At 47.2% G+C, this 21,174-nt stretch overlaps 1 protein-coding gene across 1 annotated transcript in view; it reads left to right on the forward strand.

Annotated features, from left to right (window-relative positions):
* LOC116989953 overlaps positions 1-20,164 on the forward strand; it is a 57,475-nt gene extending 37,311 nt beyond the window's left edge. The window contains exons 14-20 of the mRNA XM_033047508.1: positions 1,122-1,303; positions 1,394-1,489; positions 1,691-1,924; positions 3,854-3,876; positions 3,966-4,084; positions 5,007-5,536; positions 19,979-20,164. Coding sequence (XP_032903399.1) covers positions 1,122-1,303; positions 1,394-1,489; positions 1,691-1,924; positions 3,854-3,876; positions 3,966-4,084; positions 5,007-5,536; positions 19,979-20,128 — 1,334 coding nt within the window. The 3' untranslated portion in view covers positions 20,129-20,164. The remainder of the gene's footprint in view (positions 1-1,121; positions 1,304-1,393; positions 1,490-1,690; positions 1,925-3,853; positions 3,877-3,965; positions 4,085-5,006; positions 5,537-19,978) is intronic.
* Positions 20,165-21,174: the final 1,010 nt, after the last annotated feature.

Here is a 21,174-nt window from a genome sequence, read left to right on the forward strand (position 1 = left end):
GGGCCGGCCAACATGATCTGGACCGACCAATCACACGTCAGTGGGCGGGCCAACATGATCTGAGCCGACCAATCACACGTCAGTGGGCGGGCCAACATGATCTGGGCCGACCAATCACACGTCAGTGGGCGGGCCAACATGATCTGGACCTGCGCCACCGGATCGGTGAAGAAATCCTTGCAGATGGGACAATCTCAGGTCAGTGGGCGATGCCTTCTTGATCTGGGCCGGCCAATCACACGTCAGTGGGCGGGAAATCGTGATCTGAATCGACCAATCACGCGGCCAGTGGGCGGGCCATCCTGATCTGTGCCGTCCAATCTCATGTCAGTGGGCGGGCCGGTATGATCTGAATCGACCAATCACGTGGCCAGTGTGCGGGCCATCTTGATCTGTGCCGACCAATCACGCGTTAGTGGGCGGGCCGGTATGATCTGAATCGACCAATCACGTGGCCAGTGTGCGGGCCATCTTGATCTGTGCCGACCATTCACATGTCAGTGGGCGGGCCTTCGTGATCTGGGCCGACCAATCACCTATTAGTGGGCGGGCTTTCGTGATCTGGGCCGACCAATCACATGTCAGTGGGCGGGCCTTCGAGATCTGGGCCGACCAATCACCTGTTAGTGGGCGGGCCTTCGTTATCTGGGCCGACCAATCATCTGTCAGTGGGCGGGCCTTCGTGATTTGGGCCGATCAATCACCTGTCAGTGGGCGGGCCTTCGTGATCTGGGTCAACATGCATTGCCCGGGACGGCAGCGAGCGCAGTGGACACACGCGGTACTGCAGGGGTTCTGCAACTCCACGTGAATGAAAACACATTGAACCAGAAAGCAAAGATCTTATAGCAGATCTATAAGATATTTGCCAGAAAGTGCGGGAGATGATAAAATGGCTGCGAAACGCCAGGTCGAGAGTTGGACCGCGGAGGTAGTTTGTCCCATCTGCAAGGATTTCTTCACCGATCCGGTGGCGCTGGAGTGCGGACACAACTTCTGCCGCTCCTGCATCACACAGAGTTGGGACAGGGAGGGGAGAAACTCCTGCCCAGAATGTAGAGAAGAATCTGCTAACCGCACCCTCAGGGTGAATCGAGCCCTGGTTAGACTGTCTGAGAAAGCTCGAACACTGAGCCTGAATCTCAACACGAAGAAAAGTAAACTTCAGTGCGAGGAACATCAGGAAGAACTGAAGCTGTTTTGTGAAACTGACAAGAAACTGATCTGTTTCATTTGCACAACTGCGGGGGAACACGAGTCTCACAGCTTAATGTTGATAGAAGAAGCAATTGAATTCTACAAGGTAAAACCAGATCACTTCTGATCACATCATTGTCTAATCTTTTCTTCGTTGTCTGACATTTTTATTCTCTGATCTGAAACCCAACCCCAGGAACAGGTGAAATCTTCATTCGAATCTCTCACAGAAAAGGAATCAGTGATCCAGAAAAACGAGCAGGAACAGAAAGAGAGCATTTCTAGAGTTCAGGTGAGGGTTTGTACTATCGATTTAATGTTTTTGTGTAGATTTCATCCCTGTGACGTGTGTAATAATTTAACACGTCTATAGAGCTCAGTAGTCGAGGGCCAGAACTCTTGGCAGAGGTTGAGCAGCCAAGGACTTTTTTCCCTGGAGCGCAGCAGTCTGAAGAGTGACATAATATATAGATTCTCATCTTTCATCTGGCAGGAGCAGTCACACAACCTTCAGTCAATGCTCACATCCCAGTTTGCTGAACTGCACCAGATTCTTACTGTGAAAGAGCAGCGCTTACTCGGAAATGTCCGGAAAAAAGAGGAGAAGATTGTAAAAAGAATGGAAAAAAATCTTCAAGAGATACAAGAGAATTTAAATTCCATTCAGGAGGAGCTCTCAAAGTTACAGGAACAGACAGACCACAAGAACGGCGTTATATTTCTGAAGGTGAGGGGATACACTACAGTTTGGCAAAATGAAAGTGCACAGTCGTAAAATGGTGGGTTAAATTTCTGAAATAAATGCTGCATTTACCAATAATTCAGTACTGGGTCAATGTTCCATCTACTCACCACATTCGACAATAATGCCCCAAATTCCAGGAATCCTCATGTATTTATCGCTTAAATTTCACCTTAAATTTATCTGCAATAGGGAGGTTGCACGGCAGTCGGGTCACGACCCGTGACCCGCACTGTTGCTACGCTACGCCAACTGGAGTACACGCGATGAACTGCAGGTGAGCACTGACCATTGTTTCCAGCGTAGCGGGCCCGTTAAAACCTGCCGAAAGGGTCAATTTTTCCTCTGTAAATAATTATGGAAATCGGGATAAGCGTGAGAGACATTTATCCTACTTCAGAATTCCAAAAGTGAGGAGAAATGACGGTAGACAGAAGCGAGAGCTGAAGGGACGACAGCAGCCAAAGTGCTTGGCGAACATTGGCCGTGCAGATATCGAGATAGAAATATTGGGAATTATAGTGTTTGCTCACTGCATTTCATCAACAGCAAGGCATTATTTGTGTTTTTTCTTGATTTCTTTGGCAACTAAAAAGTTTCAGAAGTGATAAATCTGGCTGTAAAAAATTTTAAATCGCCCATGGTTCTCAAGTGGGTTTTTACATGCAAAATGAAAATGCCTCTGAAGCAAAAATTATCATTAAAAAAATATCGCGAACCATACGTGGGTTTTGAATTACATTTTACTCAGATGCAAGCCAAGGAATGGCATAATTGTTAGCTGTTAATTGGACATAATCAACCTCAGCAAATTGACAATATCCTATTGAAAGGGAGTGGGTGTTTAAGCTGTCAGGACATTTTATTATTTGCCAAAATATACATCTCAATAGCATAATGATAGAAAACTTACTTTTCCACACACCACTCGAAAGTCTGGAGATTTTTTTTATGATATATTTAGCTTCAAAAGCGTTTTCTTTTTGCATGTAAAAACCCACTTCAGAACCATGGGCGATTTTAAAATTTTACAGCCAGATTTATCACTTCTGAAACTTTTTAGATACCAAAGGAATCACGAAAAAACACAATTAATGACTTACTGTTGATGAAATGCAGCGAGCAAACGTGATAATTCCCAATATTTTCAATCTCGATATCTGCACGGCCAATGTTCGCCAAGCACTTTAGCTGTTGTTGTCCCTTCAGCTCTCGCTTCTCTTTACCTTCATTTCTCTTCACTTTTGGAATTCTGAAGTAGGATAGATGTCTTTCACGGTTACCCCGACTTCCACAATTATTTACAGCGCAAAAATTCACCATTTTGGTGGTTTTTAACAGGTAGGAAAGTACGCTTTCCGTGTATTAACAACATATACCGGAAGCTGCGATGTCCTCCAGATGGATTGAGCGGCTCTGTGCGTCAAGCACTGTGACCCGGTGACCTTACGTGCAACCCCCTATATTGCCTTCAGGCTGCCCTGTGAGATCCATGTTCTTTTTACTGCATTTCTTGTGGAATTTATTAAAGGTCATCTTTCATTACCGGTTTTATTTTTCTTCTCCCCACAAGGACTGATAATATTTCTAACCCCCATCCATTTAAATCTGCCACTGATCTTAAAATGTTCCATCCCATTATCTCTGACATCTTCTCCAGTTAAAATCCCACGACCTGCCCGGTCATACTCGTAAGTTGCATACTCGCAGTTATTTTCATCGACATTCCTAATGCTTTTCCCCATGTTCGATGTCTCTTCGACCAACTCCACTTTCTGTCTATGTGACAACGGCAAAGAGTTGAGAAATGGGATTTATTAGAGGGTTTTTTTGTAGCAATTTGGTGAAATACCCGCCGTCGGGATCATGACGATCCATCTCAGTCTATTGAGATTTGTGTTTTATTTATTTTAGGAGGAAGCTGGTCGCAAGAGGAGGTAGGACATGCTTTTGACTGAAACAATGTACGTTTATATAGTACAGCTCAAAATACAGCTAATGCTAACTAGCTATTAAATATTTGCAGGGTTAGTGATGAAACCAAACCAATGTTGGTGGTACATGGCGCGTTGCCCATTGAAAAGTATTATCGCACCTTATTCTTTAACATGGCATTGAAGGAAAGATCTGATATCATCAAACGAGGTAAAACTAATACCTTTTCCATTGTTCTTTTTTAAGACATCTTTACGCAATACTTATATGTGAAGATTAATGGACTCAGGGGGACTTATCACAGAGACAGAGTGAAGTTTGTTTCCACTTGAACAAATCCTTGCCCCTGGGAGAATGTGTTTGCTGTGCTGGGTGAAATTGCGTAGATTAGGCCAGTGTACTCGAGAGTTCAGGTGTATTAGAGGAGATCTCAATTAAACACATAGTACTTACAGGGCTCAGTGGGCTGGATGCAGGGAGGATGTTTCCCCTATCTGAGGGGTCTGGAGTCAGCTGAAACCTTCTCATAATGTGGGCTGGACCATTTAGGACAGAGACAAGGAGACATTACTGCACGCAGGGACTGGGCAACCTTTGGAATTCCCTGCACCGGTGACTGTGTATAATCAGTCATTCAGTGCTCTTGGAGTCAGGGAGCCATGGTTGTACATTACAGAGTAAGGCCCTTCGGCCCATCGCGTCCATGTCCGCCTTTTAGTGATTACATTACACTCCTGTTCAGTGTGATCACAGCAACTCCACCCCACATCTCTACATCCTCTTTAATTACCACTCACCTCCGTCTCTTAATCTTCCAATCTGTCCCTCCCTCGCCATCTACTGGCCTTGTACCTGCCTTATTTCTCCAACTACACGCGTAATCTCTTGTACATCCTCACTTTCCGCATTTGTTTTCCCCGTCCGCGATCCCCGCTCCCGATAACCCGCGGCATTTCCCCTCTCCTGCCCGGTTGAGAAACTCTGAGAAAGATATCTTTTGTCCATCCGATGTTGTTGGTTTGAGGCGCAAGGTTTGAGTTGTCAGGCGCCTTCTCCCCCGGTCCCGGGGCCGAGCTGCCCGAGTCTCCCCATGACCCCCGGTAACTCTCTGATTCTCTGCTTCTCCCCCCAGTCTCCGTCACACTGGATGCGGAAACAGCTGGTCCGTGGCTCGAGGTGTCTAAGGATCGGAAGAGGGTGAGATGTACCCAGATCCAGAGAAGTCTCCCTGACACCGAGAAGAGGTTTACAGGCAGTCCGTGTGTGCTCGGATCGGACGGATTCACATCAGGGAGACATTACTGGGAGGTGACGGGGAATCGGGGCTGGAGTCTGGGAGTCGCCGCAGAGTCTGCGGAGAGGAAGAGATGGGTCAAACTGTCCCCGGAGACTGGAGTCTGGAGCATCGGGCGGAAGGGTGATGGGTTTCATGCATTCACCTCCTCTCCATACGATCTCCCCGCCCGTCCCATCCCCGGGAGGGTGGGAGTTTATCTCAGTTACGAGTCCGGGACGGTTTCATTTTACGACGCGGACACCAAGTCCCATCTCCACACCTTCACTGGGAATAAATTCACGGAGAAACTTTATCCTTACTTTGCAACTTGGGATGAAAATCAGTGGCTGAGAATATGCTCCGGTTCCACTCCGGTGTGTAAACGGGTCGGGTCTTCAGGGGCTGTGGAGCAGAAACCCGGTGGACAACAGGTCGGTGTTGAACATTTAATCCCCAAATTCCGCGTCGTGAAACCTAGTGAGCGTGGAAATAAAACCAGGGGGCATGTAAATATGGGAAGAGTGAAATAAACAGCAACTGAAATCAGAGCTGTCTGTCGATCCGTTCATTTTAACGCGTTAACCGCGTCTGGCAATGGAAAATATAAATATTTAAACAATCACCCTTCACGCAGGTTCAGCAGCAGCCGCGAGCGGCGGGTTCTGAGCTCCGGGTCCTAAAGTCCGCAGACCTTGAACATTTATAGCGTGTTTGCAGCATTTGCTCTCCACACCACAGATTTGTTTTCTTCGGAACGGATCTTTGGAAGAATGAGTTTAAACCGAATTCCCTGTTTCTGGTGGGAGCCCGTTGTGCCTGTCTCTCTTCAGGAGACGTAGATCATTCCTTGCTTCAGTCGCCGCCAGACCACAAAAGAGTTTAAAAGCAAGCTATACAGTGCAAAGAGATTTGGGTTTATTTCATTTGCAGTATTAGAAGCATCAAGCACATGATTCAAATAAACACAATCTTTCTATTCGGTTCTTATGAATGTTACTGGTCTAGCGAATAATCAAACTTCAACAACAGGGTACTAAATGTATATGTTGTATTAATCTACAAACCTACAATATTGTAAGTGGGTAGACAAAAGTGCTGGAGAAACTCAGCGGGCGAGGCAGCATCTATGGTACGAAGGAAATAGGCATTGTTTCGGGCCAAAACCTTTCTTCAGACTAATGTGTGTGGGGGGGGGGGGGGGGGGGGGAAAAAAGGAAGGGGGGGAGCCAGTGGGCTGAGGGAGAACTGAGAAGGGGAGGAGAAAGTAAGGACTGCCTGAAATTAGAGAAGTCAATCTTCATACCGCTGGGGTGCAAACTGCCCAAGCAAAATATGAGGTGCTGCTCCTCCAATTCACGGTGGTCCTCACTCTGGCCATGGAAGAGGCCGAGGACAGAAATGTCGGATTCGGAATGTGAGGGGGAGTTGAAGTGCTGAGCCACCGGGAGATCAGGTTGGTTATTGCGAACCGTGCGGTGGTGTTCGGCGATGTAGAACAGCTGACATCTAGATCAGCGGATGCAATAGATGAGGTTGGAGGGGGTGCAGGTGAACCTCCACCGCACCTGGAAAGACTGCTTGGCTCCTTGAATGGAGTCAAGGAGGGAGGTAAAGCGACAAGTCTAGCATTTCTTGCGGTTGCAAGGGAAAGTGCCCGGAGAGGGGGTTGTGTACGTATACAATGATCTACGTATATAAACCCACTGACTCCCATGACTATCTGGACTACACTTCTCATCCTGCTTCCTGTAAGGACTCCATCCCCTACTCCCAATTCCTCCGTCTTCCCCGCATCTCCACACAGGATGAGGTGATCCACACCAGGGCATCAGAGATGTCCTCATTCTTCAGGGAACGGTGTTCCTCTCCTCTACCATAGATGCTCTTACCAGGGTCTCTTCTATACCCCGTTTGGGGGGTGGTTCGTGTGTGTGTGTGACGCCGCAGGCACCCCCCACACCACAACCGCGCGTTGGGGAAACACCCAATGGGTCTGCACTTGGTCTAGTATATATTTAAAACTCTGTTGGTTCCTACAGATTCAATTTCGTGAATATTCGTTTTAGGCGTTTGTGGATCTCCTCCGAAATTTGAAAAACGGAACCATTTTCACATATTCCGGTATGGGGTTCCCTCCTCCTCTTAATATTTGTGAAATTAGAAAATTTGGTTCATCCTTTCCCTGCTTTTTCGGTGACAAACATAAAAAATGTCAAAATGTTGAAAAAATCAAACTGCTTCTCACCCATAGAACGTTGACGAACGTTCCATCGTGTGATGTCACAATGCCCAATGCTCACAGATGTCCAATCGCAGTGGAGCTCATTTACATATGCCTTTGCTCCAGCCCCAGCCCCGCCTGATGTCGCAGCACGTTCCATTGTGTGATGTCACAATGCCATCCCTCAGATGGCCAATCGCAATGGATCTCATTTGCATATGCCTTTGCTCGAGCCCCGCCCCCAGCGTGTGGTCATGTGTTCAACATAACGGCCGTTGCGATCTCCGCCCACGACCCGCACCAAAACTCAGGTATAAACATGTAAGTATTAGACTTAGATCCTTTATTTGTCATTCAGACCTTTCGGTCTGAACGAAATGTCGTTGCCTGCAGCCATACATGTAATAATAAACAACAAAACACACAATAAACACAAATTAACATCCACCACAGTGAATTCACCAGGCACCTCCTCACTGTGATGGAGGCAAAAATATTAGGGTTACTGTCTCTTCTCCCTCTGCGCTGAGGCGATACCCCACCGGGCGATGGTAAGTTAAAACTCTACCCCCTCCCTGTCGACGTTACCTCTCCCCGCACCCGTTAACCTCCAGCCTGTCCGGCGCCAGCTGTCGTCGCTCCCCCCGCCTCCCCAAATCTCCAGCCCATGGGGGGGACGTGGCCCCCCGGGGTTTCCGCCCCTGACGCCCGTTAACCTCCCGCCCACCCAACTATCGACGCTCGTTCGCTCACGGCCTCCAGTTGTTGACACTCCCGCCCGCCCGACTTCACCCTCTCAATTGCCGGCGCCCATCAACCGTCCCACTCTGTCCCCACACCCTGTGCTTTTGTCCCCGTAGCATACAGCTAATCTGTGAGAGAGAAGTACCAAACGCAGGCTTTTGGGCAGCGGTAAAGATGAAGGAATGTGGATAAGGAATGTGCAGCATGCATTAATATTTACATAGTAGAGACACACTAAACTACAGCAACTGCGAGGATTTTTTTTTGTCCCAGTTCAACGGTAGATTGGAATGTGAATCTAGCCATAAACTGCCAAGAAAACAACAGAAAACTGGCAGCATTCGCCAAGTCGGGCAGTATACAGCAAAGATACCAGAGGAGCTCCTCCAGTATCTTTGGACAGTATCTGGAAAGAGAATAAGCGTAGAGATCCCTGGTCTTCATCTTTCACCCCATCATCCCATCCCCAGGCGCTTTCCCCTACAACCCACCAGGGGAGGCGCCACTCTGTCCCTACACCTCGACCTTCACCACCATTCAGGAACACAAACAGCCCTTTCATGGGAGGCAGAGATTCACTTGCATCTCCTCCATCAACGTCTATGGCACTCGGTTCTCTCGATATGGCCTCCTTTACATGTAAACGCATGTCTGAAACTTTGACGAATTACGAGTTCGCTGTACCAGAGTGAATGAATTGGTGTTGATGTTGATCGGACGAGTACAGTATAGATCTTACTGAGGATGTGTAAATGGGAGCAGGGAATGAAATTGAAAAAAGTAATTCAAGAGAGGAAAATAACGCTGAATTCACTGAACTTCTCACAACTTTGTCTGCGCCAGAAACCATATAACCTTATAACAATTACAGCACGGAAACAGGCCATCTCGGCCCTACAAGTCTGCCGAACACTTATTTGACGAACACTTACACGAAACGAGGCGACTCTCTCTGTACTGCCTGGGTGAGGTCTGTATTTTACCGGATTACATGCAAAAACAAAGAATTTCACCGTCCCTTGATACATGTGACAATAGAGTTTAATTGAATCATTGATTCGATTAATGCCGGTTCGAATGCCGGTGTAACATCACTCCCTGACGAGCTCAATGCGTTTTACGCACGCTTTGACAGGGAGAATACTGATGTGTCTTCCCGATCCCCCACTCGCTGCGATGGCATTTCAGTCTCAGTCACAGAGGTCAGGAAATCCTTCAGAGGGATGAACCCCCGAAAAGCACCTGGTCCTGATGGTATACCCGGTCGTGTTCTAAAAACCTGTGCGGACCAACTGGCGGGAGTTTTTACGGACATTTTCAACCTCTCACTTCTGAGGTCTGAGGTCCCCACCTGCTTTAAAAGGGCATCAATTATACCGGTGCCCAAGAAGAGTAAGGTGACATGCCTCAATGACTATCGACCAGTGGTGATGAAGTGCTTTGAGAGGTTGATCATGGAGCAAATCAACTCCTACATCGACAAAAACCTGGACCCACTGCAGTTCGCGTACCGCCACAACAGATCAACGGTGGATGCGATCTCGCTGGCCCTCCACTCCGCACTGGACCACTTGGACAACAAAAACTCATATGTCAGGCTGTTATTCATTGATTACAGCTCGGCATTTAACACAATCATCCCCTCCAAACTGGTTACCAAACTCGCAGAACTGGGTCTCTGCGCATCCCTCTGCAACTGGATCCTTGACTTCCTCGTCCACAGACCACAGTCTGTTCGTATTGGTGGAAATGTGTCAGCCTCAATAACAATCAGCACGGGAGCACCTCAAGGCTGCGTGCTCAGCCCCCTGCTGTACTCACTCTATACCCATGACTGCGTAGCGAACCACAGTGCGAACTCCATCATCAAGTTCGCTGACGACACCACTATTGTGGGGCGTATCACTGATGGGGATGAGTCAGAGTACAGAAGAGAGATCGAGCAACTGTCCATATGGTGCCAGCGCAATAACCTGGCCCTCAACACCAGCAAAACCAAGGAACTGATTGTGGACTTTGGAAGGAGTAGGAGGGGGACCCACAGCCCCATTTATATCAACGGGTCGATGGTTGAAAGGGTCAATAGCTTCAAATTCCTGGGCGTGCACATCTCTGAAGATCTTTCCTGGTCCGAGAACACTAATGCAATCATCAAAAAAGCACAGCAGCGCCTCTACTTCCTGAGAATATTACGGAGAGTTGGATTGTCAAGGAAGACTCTCTCTAACTTCCACAGGTGCACAGTCGAGAGCATGCTGACCGGTTGCATCGTGGCTTGGTTCGGCAATTTGAGCGCCCTGGAGAGGAAAAGACTACAAAAAGTAGTAAACACTGCCCAGTCCATCATCGGCTCTGACCTTCCTTCCATCGAGGGGATTTATCGCAGTCGCTGCCTCAAAAAGGCTGGCAGTATCATCAAAGGCCCACACCATCCTGGCCACACACTCATCTCCCTGCTACCTTCAGGTAGAAGGTACAGGAGCCTGAAGACTGCAACAACCAGGTTCAGGAATAGCTACTTCCCCTCAGCCATCAGGCTATTAAACCTGGCTCGGACAAAACTCTGATTATTAGCAACCACTTTCTGTTATTTGCACTATCAGTTTATTTATTCATGTGTGTATATATTTATATCATGGTATATGGACACATTTATCTGTTTTGTAGTAAATGCCTACTATTTTCTGTGTGCTTAAGCAAAGCAAGAATTTCATTGTCCTATACAGGGCCACATGACAATAAACTCACTTGAACTTGAACTTGAGTTGAATTCAAGTTTGCACATGAGACTGTTAAATAAAATAACAGTGTTTGCTATAAAACGAATATTATTGTGCAGCCTAATACAATGAACAATTCACGATAGGAAACACGGATGTATTTAGTTTAAGGGAATGAAATTTACCCGAAGCTGATTACAAATGACATCGGCTTTCTGGTCAGGGCTGTGATTGACGGGGCTGAGCTCCGCCTCCCCTCAACCGGGCCCCGCCCCTTTCATTGATTGTTCCACAGCTCCGGGCTCCCCCGGGTCCTAAAGCCCGCCCACACGTTGTTGTCCAGCCTCACTGACCTCCTCTGGCAGCTTGTTCCATTTCCCCACGACCTTCTGTGTGAAAATATTGTTCCTCAGGTTCCGATTAAATCTTGTACCTCTCACCACAAACCTGTGTCCTCTAGTTCTCGACTCCACGACCCTGGGTAAAAGACTGTGCATTCACCCTATCCATTCATCTCTTGTTCCCATGCACTTCAGCCTCCGGCGCTCCAATTAATAAATCCTTCCCTGCCCAACCTCTCCCTTTCGCCCTGGCCCTCAAATCCTGGCACCAACTTCGTGAATCTACTCTGCAGTTGTTTCCAACTTTGATCCTGCCTTATATTGTCCCAAGCGCTACTCTCCAACATCCGAAAGCGGAGGCTTTTGTCTATATTCAGGACAATTTAATGTGTAACTGACCCCTCCCTGCGGTAGAGAACGGGAGAAGAACCCTCCATAGTTTCCGCGGGTGGATTTGTCTCCTTCCTTTAAAATGGTCGTAACGATGGTGACCCTCGGGTCCTGTGGCCGGCGCTCCTCATCCCAGAGGAAGGCAGATATTGATGGTGAAATTCACCAGCGCCTTCAGTGCATCTGCACAACCTTTGGCCGTCTGAGGAGAAGAGTGTTTGAAGATCAGGACACAATTCGCAAGTCCTCGATCATTTTGTCGCACACTTTCGGTCTTTCATCTCTGGACTTTGTCCAACCGTCTGCCTATCAACTCCCACCTCAACTGCGTCAACCTATTACCAGCCAGGCTTTGTCCTGCCCCCTTCCTTCCATCGTTCTTCCATCTCCCACCCACCGCCCCTACAATCAAAGATCTTAGAGCAGAGCTATAAGATCTTTGCCTACAATCAGTCTGAAGAAGGGTCCAGACCCGAAACATCATCTGTCCATGTTCTCCCGCTACTTGACCCGCTGAGTTAATCCAGCACTTTGTGCCTTTTTGTTGTGAAGCAGCATCTGCAGTTCCTTGTTTCTGCCGATTCACACTGAACACTTGCAGCCGAATTACATTCATTCCTCGAGGGCAGTGAGCAGTGGACACTCGCGGTACTTCGGGGGGGGGGGGGGGGGGGGTGGTCAGCAGTTCAGGGAAAGGGAATGCGTTTTGAACCAGGAAGAGGCGGATTAAAATGGCTTCGAACGACCAGGTCGAGAGTTGGACGGCGGAGATAATTTGTCCCATCTGCCTGAATTTCTTCACCGATCCGGTGTCACTGGAGTGCGGGCACAACTTCTGCCGCTCCTGTATCACACAGAGTTGGGACAGAGAGGCGAGAAACTCCTGCCCGGAATGTAGAGAGGAGTTTACAGACCGCACCCTCAGGATGAATCGGGCCTTGGCGAGACTGTCTGAGAAAGCTCGAACACTGAGCCTGAATCGGACAGAGAAGGAAAGTAAACGTCAGTGCGAGGAACATCAGGAAGAACTGGAGCTGTTTTGTGAAACTGACAAGAAGCTGATCTGTGTGATTTGTGCAACTGGGCGGAAACACAAGTTTCACAACTTCACGCTGATAGCAAAAGCTGCAGAAATTTACAAGGTAAAGCAAATCGATGTTGATCGCATCATTGTTTAATTCCTTTTTTGTTATCTAACACTTTTATTCTCTGATTTTCAAACATAATCCTAGGACCAGGTTAAAGCTTCCATCCAGTCTCTCACAAAAAAGGAATCAGAGATCCAGCAAATGGAGCAGCAACAAAAACAGAAGATTTCTGGAGTTCTGGTGAGGCTTTCCAGTGAGCCTTCTCCCTGTGACCGCGTCGGATTCCTTCCACGACCCCAATACATGCTTGTTGAATGGTCAATCAGTGACTGTAAATTATTCCTGGGAAAGTGGGTGGTGGGCGGATGAATTGGAATTAAAGAGCACATGAAAAGGAATAAGCAGCAGGGAATTGCATTGGGGGTAGAGGATTGATGGGTTATAAGAGTACCGTCACGATATTTCAGAAGCATTTAGACAAAGAATTGAATTGCCAAAGCAAATTAAAAATGCACAGGACAAATGTTACGGTCAAGTTTGTGAGGAAACACAATCAGTGACATCATATATTGATCTTCACCTTTCATTTCCCAGGAACAGTCACACAACCTTCAGTCCAAGATCTCTTCACAGTTTGCTGAACTGCACCAGATTCTCACTGAGAAAGAGCAGCGCGTACTGGCAGATATCCGGGAGGAAGAGAAGAAGATTCTAAATTCAATGGAGAAAAATCTTGGAGAGATTGAAGATAATTTAAAATCTATTCAGGAGGATCTCTTAAAGTTGCAGCAACAGATGGATCAAAAAGGCAGTGTGGCGTTTCTGAAGGTGAGGGGTTACACTACAGTTTGGTGAAGTGAAAGTGCAGTCACAAAATAGTGGGTGACATTTCCAAAATAAATGCTGCATTTACCAGTAATTGAGAACTGGGTAAATGTTCCCTCTGTTCCAGCTGTTGTTGTTCCCAAACTAATTGGCCTCCCATATAATCTATGGGATCTCAGGTGTTTGTGTTCTGTAGCGTTTAGAAGAACGACGGATGATCCTATATCTGATCCCAAGGGCCACGAGTGGACAGAGGGCAGTAAATCTCTGGGATTCTCCAACCAAGAGACTCTGAGAGGTTTTACATGTTAAACGTATTTAAACCAGATGAAGATACATTTTTGAAAATTCGGGGAATTGAAATCAAAGGGAATGGGGCAAAGAGGAGGAGTTCAGCCCTGGGCTAGATCAGCCATGACCACATTGTGGGGATTAACATTGTAATCTAGAACATGGCGCACACATCAGATTGATCATCTATATCCGGTTGCCATCAGCAGTGGGTGGTCACCTTGGGGGAATTTGCTCTGTTTGTTTTGTTCATCTTGTTTCACCATAGAATTACACCCCATTTGACATCATAGACAGACCATTTGGCCCTTCATATCCAGTCAAGATTTCTGCTCCACTCATCATCCCTCCCATCTACTCTCCACACCCGGTAACAATACCCCGAATTCCAGGAGCCCTAATGTGTTTATCCCGCTTGCACTGAAATTTATCTCTGCTGTTGGCTTCAGTCCCTCCAATGCAAGTGAGGTCCATGTTCTCATGACTACATTCCTTTCGGTATTTATTTATAGAAACATAAAAACATAGAAATTAGGTGCAGGAGTAGGCCATTCGGCCCTTCAAGCCTGCACCGCCATTCAATATGATCATGGCAGATCATCCAACTCAGTATCCCGTACCTGCCTTCTCTCCATACCCTCTGATCCCCTTAGCCACAAGGGCCACATCTAACTCCCTCTTAACTGGCCTCGACTACCCTCTGTGGCAGGGAGTTCCAGAGATTCACCACTCTCTGTGTGAAAAAAGTTCTTCTCATCTCGGTTTTAAAGGATTTCCCCCTTGTCCTTAAGCTGTGACCCCTTGTCCTGGACTTCCCCAACATCGGGAGCAATCTTCCTGCATCTAGCCTGTCCAACCCCTTAAGAATTTTGTAAGTTTCTATAAGATCCCCTCTCAATCTCCTAAATTCTAGAGAGTATAAACCAAGTCTATCCAGTCTTTCTTCATAAGACAGTCCTGACATCCCAGGAATCAGTCTGGTGAACCTTCTCTGCACTCCCTCTATGGCAATAATGTCCTTCCTCAGATTTGGAGACCCAAACTGTACGCAATACTCCAGGTGTGGTCTCACCAAGACCCTGTACAACTGCAGTAGAACCTCCCTGCTCCTATACTCAAATCCTTTTGCTATGAAAGCTAACATACCATTCGCTTTCTTCACTGCCTGCTGCACCTGCATGCCCACTTTCAATGACTGGTGTACCATGACACCCAGGTCTCGCTACATCTCCCCTTTTCCTAGTCGGCCACCATTTAGATAATAGTCTGCTTTCCTGTTTTTGCCACCAATATGAGTTTATGAATAAGTTTATTGGCCAAGTATTCACTTACAAGGAAATTGCCTTGGTGCTCTGTCCGCATGTGACAACGTGACATACAGTGACAGTTAGTAATGACACATAAAACATTAAACATTAATAATAAAACATTATCGATTAAACATATGAATTAAATAAAATACCAGAGCAAAACGAGGCTACAGATTTGTGGTTATTGAATAGAGCTACTACTCGCAGAAAAAAAGCTGTTTTTATGTCAGGCTGTGGCAGCTTTGACAGTCTGGAGTCGCCTACCAGAGGGAAGTGATTCAAAGAGTTTGTGGCCAGGGTGAGAGGGGTCAGAGATGATCTTACCCGCTCGCTTCCTGGCCCTTGCAGTGTACAGTTCCGTCAATGGGGGGAAGGTAACAGCCAACAACCTCCTCAGCTGATCAGATGATTCGCTGCAGCCTCCGGATGTCATGCTTGATGGCAGAGACAAACCAGACCATGATGGAGAAGGAGAAGACAGACTCGACGATGGGCGTATAGAGTTGGACCATTAATGCCTGTTTATTGAAGATCACGTTACATTTCAGCTTTGATTATTGGTCTCCCTTTTGACTTGAGATATTATTTCATCCCCACCCATTTAAATCCACCGATAATATTAAATTCCCTCTCATCATTCTTCACATCGTGGGATTTCATCTTCTCCAGATGAAATCCCACGACCTGCCCAGTCTTTTCATTAAGTTCCATCCTCTCAGTTATGGCGTCATTCTCATGAACATTCCTTGTGCTTTCCCCCATCGTTCTACATCTCTGCGGCAATATCCGCTTTCTGTCTGCATGACAGTGGTGATAAGAGTTGGGAAATGGGAATTATCAGAGGGTTACAGAAATTTGGTGCATTCCCGCTGTCGGGATGAGGACGGTCCATCTCAATTGAGATTTGTGTTTTATTTTTTTCAGGAGGAAGCTGGTCGCAAGCAAAGGTAGGACATTGTCTTAATGGAAACATTGTAAATTTTTGTGGAGCAACTCAAAACATTTCTAAAGCTCAATTTATAACCAGCTGTTCAAAATTCGTAGGGTTCATGATGAAGCCAAACCACTGTTGGTGGCAGATGATGCCTTGCTGATTGAAAAGTTTCATTGCCCTGTTTCGTTCAACACGACATTCAAAGAAATATCTGATGACTTCAAACAAGGTAAAGCTAATACCTTTTCCATTATTCTTGTATCTGACATCTTTAAACTGTACACCTGACACCTTATCATTTCCCAGCCTCGCACAGCCCAGTTTTACCTTCTCCCCAAAATCCATAAACACAACTGTCCTGTCCCACTGAAATGATTTCCACGTACCTCGACTCCATCCTCTCCGCCCTGGGTCCAATCCGTACCGACCTATGTCCAAGATACCTCACATGCCTTCGTCTCTTTAAAGACTTCCGCTTTCAGAGCCCTCACCCCCTCATCTTTACCATGGACGTTCAGTCACTCTACACCTCCATCCCTCACCAGGAAGAGTTTAAAGCCCTCCGTTTCTTCCTCGACCGTAGAACCATCCAATTTCCCTCTACTAACACTACTCCGCCCAGCGGAGCTGGTTCTCACTCTTAATAACCTCCTTCGAATCCTCCCACTTCCTCCAAGTCCAAGGCCCTATCCCCGAACTCTATCTCTATTACATTGATGACTGCATCGGTGCTACCTCCTGCACCCATGCAGAACTCATGGACTTCATCAACTTCATCGCCAATTTTCATCCTACAATCAAATTTAATTGGACCATCACCGCCACCTCCCTCCCCTTTCTTGATCCCACAGTCTCCATCACAGGAAATAGACAATCGATAGACCAGGCACGTGCCGTGAGTAATTACTCAGGGTAGGCAGTCAGTCGGCTTAAAAACAAATCTTAAACCACGCATGCGCAGATTGTTCTCCGTAAAAATAAAAAATAAAAATAAGTAACAATTCAATTTGCCCAAGGCTTCCAAATCGCCTTCATTTTGAATTACTGAATGGGTGGAGGGTAGAGGGGTGGAGGGTGACAGCAGGTGCAGTGATGGTGGGAAAAACGGGAGCACACCAGGACGTTGAATCAGTTGTCATCTTATTGAATGACAATACTTATTCAAGGGACCAATTGGGGGGAGAGTTCCTTTCACAGCATGTGGAGAGTCTGGCCAGGGGTTAAAGTTGTGGGGAGGGCAGGAGCATTGAGAAGGAGGGGGTCGAGGATACTGCCAGTAACCCATTCGCCGCGGCGCTCCGGGCTCTCTTAGATAGGCATAATTTTCCCATGCCTTTACTATTTATATTTAATAATTGCCATTTCATAATTTTAGTCAGGGTAGGCAGTGCCTACCTTGCCTACCCTGATGGCACGTGCCTGCTACATGTGAATAAGGTTTTGATAATCTACCCGATATCCTGCTGCAGACTTTGACAAACTTCCCCGCTATCCACAATTTTTGTATCCTCCACAGACTTACTAATCATACCTCCTACATTCACATCCAAGCCAAGAACAAATAACATAAACAGCAAAGGTTGCAGCACCGATCTCTGCTGCACTCCACCACTAACAGACCTCCAAGCAGAAAAATCATCCTTCTACCGCTACCTTCTACCTCCAACCACCAAGCCAATTTTGGATCCATTTCACCAGCTCGCCTTGGATCCCACCTGCCTTCACTTTCTGGACCAGCCTTACATGCAGAACATTGTCAAGTCCCTCAGTGAAGTTCATATATTGGTTCATATCGAGATCATTGTGCTATAGACAATAGGTGCAGGAGTAGGCCATTCGGCCCTTTGAGCCAGCACTGCCCTTCAATGTGATCATGGCTGATCATCCCCAATCAGTACCCCGTTCCTGCCTTCTCCCCATATCCCCTGACTCCGCTATCTTTAAGAGCCCTATCTAGCTCTCTCTTGAAAGTATCCAGAAAACCGGCATTCACCACCCTCTGAGGCAGAGAATTCCACAGACTCACAACTCTACATTCTAAATGGCTAAACCCCTTATTCTTAAACTGTGGCCACTGGTTCTGGTCTCCCCCAACATCGGGAACATGTTTCCTGCCTCTAACGTTTCCAAACCCTTAATAATCTTATATGTTTCAATAAGATATCCTCTCATCCTTCTAAACTCCAGAGTATACAAGTCCAGTCGCTCCATTCTCTCAGCATATGACAGTCCCGTCTTCCCGGGAATTAACCTTGTAAACCTACGCTGCACTCCCTCAATAGCAAGAATGTCCTTCCTCAAATTAAGGGACCAAAACTGCACACAATACTCTTGGTGTGGTCTCCCCAGGGCCCTGTTCAACTCCAGAAGGACCTCTTTGCTCCTATATACTCAACTCCTCTTGTTATGAAGGCCAACATGCCATACGCATTCTTCACTGCCTGCTGTACCTGCATGCTTACTTTCATTGACTGGTGAACAAGGACCCCCAGATCCCGTTCTACTTCCCCTTTCCCCAACTTGACACCATTGAGATAATAACACCATTTAGATAATAAATATTCTTGGTTGTACACACCCATCAAATCCACCCGTGAATCCCCTCTCTTCAAGTGACCCTAAAAACATAAGCCCCCACCCATTCTGTCTAACACCCGATCATTCAACCTCTGCTTCCTTCCATGGTCCAAGCCACCCCTCCCTCTGTCTTACCCTCCACTCAAAGCAACAGGAGCAGGTCATCTGGCCCCTCATGTCTCCCCCCATTCACTATGATCATGGCGACTCCACCCCACACCTCTACCTCCTCTTTAACAACCTCAAATTACCACTCACCTCAATATCCTCTTGCTTCGATGTGCCTCTATATCTGGGGCGGGAGATTGCAACCTTCACGTGGTCTGCCCTATTTCAACAAATGCAATCATCCCGTCGTGCACAATCTAATAAGATCAAATAGAACAAGTTGTCCTACAACTTTAGGCTGTGCACGCCATACGCTAGAAGAAGCCTCCATATTTGAATAGCCCCCTTCATTTCTCCATCCCCACCGCAATCTCGTAATCCTCCCCACTCTCCGCACTCCCTCGTCTTCCCCGTCCATCCTCCCCCTCCTCACGGAATTCCCCCTCCATCCCTGGGTAAAAACTCCTGGGAAGATGGCTGTGGTCCATCTGATGTCCGCCTGCCCTTGCCTGGGGCCAAGCCGCGCTGCCCGTGTCTCCCGACCCCCGGGGACTCTCTGATTCTCTGCTTCTCCCCCCAGTCTCCGTCACCCTGGATGTGGAAACAGCGCATCCACGGCTCGAGGTGTCTGAGGATCGGAAGATGGTGAGAGGGACCCAGACCCAGAGGAGTCTCCCTGACACCGGGAAGAGGTTTACAGGCAGCCTGTGTGTGCTGGGATCGGAGGGATTCACATCGGGGAGACATTACTGGGAGGTGGAGGTGGCGGGTAGTCGGGGCTGGAGTCTGGGAGTCGCCGCAGAGTTTGTGGAGAGGAAGAGAGGGGTCACACTGACCCCGGAGACTGGAATCTGGAGCATCAGGCAGTGGGGTGACGAGTTTGATGCACTCACCTCCTCTCCATCCTGTCTCCCCGCCCGTCCCATCCCCGGGAGAGTGGGAGTTTATTTCAGTTATGAGTCCGGGATAATTTCATTTTACGACGCGGACACCAAGTCCCATCTCCACACCTTCACTGGGAATAGATTCACGGATAAACTTTATCCTTTTTTCGAGACCTGTGATGGAAACTGGCTGAGAATCTGCTCCAGTTCCATTCCAATAGGTGAAATATTAAGCACAGTACATTTTTTTCTGAGTCATATTGATATTCTAGGTTAGATAATATATATTAATAGTCCTGGCTTAACAAAGTTTACCATAACAAGGTTGTGCATCTGGTATGGAAACAGAATATGACTCCCCCATTAATTTTACAGCATTGTTCAAATTACTGAGGGTCGGGTCCTGGGACCGGCGTCAGGAGCGGGGCTCAGCGCCTGTGGGGCAGAAACCCGGTGGACAACAGGTCGGCGCTGAACGGCTCCCATTTAATCCCCAAATTCCGCGTGGTGAAACCCCAGGGAGCACGGAAATAAAACCAGGGTGAATGTAAATGTAGGAAGAGTGAAATAAACAGCAACTGAAATCAAAGCTGTCTGTCGATCCGTTCATTTCAACGCGTTACTTCTTAGTTCCGCCACTAAATGGCAGCAAAGCCACGTGGTGCGACCACAGACCAGCTGTAACTTTGAGAATTAACTTTGACAATTGCAGAAAGAGTTCTGTTTTATTTGTCATATGTAGGTTAACACAGGGTCAATGGTACAATGAAATGTGTTTAACAAGACAACTGGTCACCTCAGCAATGATATTACAAGGATAAAATTAAGGTTAAAAAAATAAGATAAAAGTGACATTGGTAGATAAAAGACAATATTTTAAATAAAATAATCAACATCTATGATGCGTTTATAAATTCAGAAGCCTGATGGCATGATGATAAAAACTGTTCTTAAGACTGGTGGTACGTGCAGCCATGCTCCTGTATCGCCTGCTTGACGGTAACAAGGAGAACAGTCTGCGTGCTGGGTGGCTGTGGTCCTTGATAATGCTGTGTGCCTTCCGCAGGCACCGCCTGTGGAAAATGTCCGGAATGGCCGGGAGACAGTTGACAGTGATGTGCTGTGTGCCGCCTTCACCACTCTCTGTAGTGATTTGCGGCTGTGGGCAGAACAGTTCCTGTACCAGACTGTGATGCAGCCCGTCAGCAGACTCTCGATGGTGCAACTGTAGAGGTTTGTGAGGATGCTTCCTCAGTCTTCTCTTGAAAAAGAGCCGCTGGCGGGCTTTCTTTGTTATTGTGTCTGTGTGCAGTGTCCAAGAGAGGTCCTCAGTGATGTGCACACCGAGGAACTTGAAGCTGCTGACCCTTTCAACCTCAGCATCACCGATGTGGATGGGGAGGTGTCCACTCCCCTGCTGTCTCCTGTAGTCCACTATCATCTCTTTTATTTTGCTGACATTGAGAGAGAGGTTATTTTCCTGGCACCAGCTGTTTAGTGCCTTTACCTCCTCTCTATAGGCCGTCTCATTATTGTCTGTGATGAGGCCCAGGATGGTCGTGTCGTCAGCAAACTTTAAGATGATGTTTGA

This window comes from Amblyraja radiata, chromosome 30, assembly GCF_010909765.2.
Source record: "Amblyraja radiata isolate CabotCenter1 chromosome 30, sAmbRad1.1.pri, whole genome shotgun sequence".
Lineage (NCBI taxonomy): Eukaryota > Metazoa > Chordata > Chondrichthyes > Rajiformes > Rajidae > Amblyraja > Amblyraja radiata.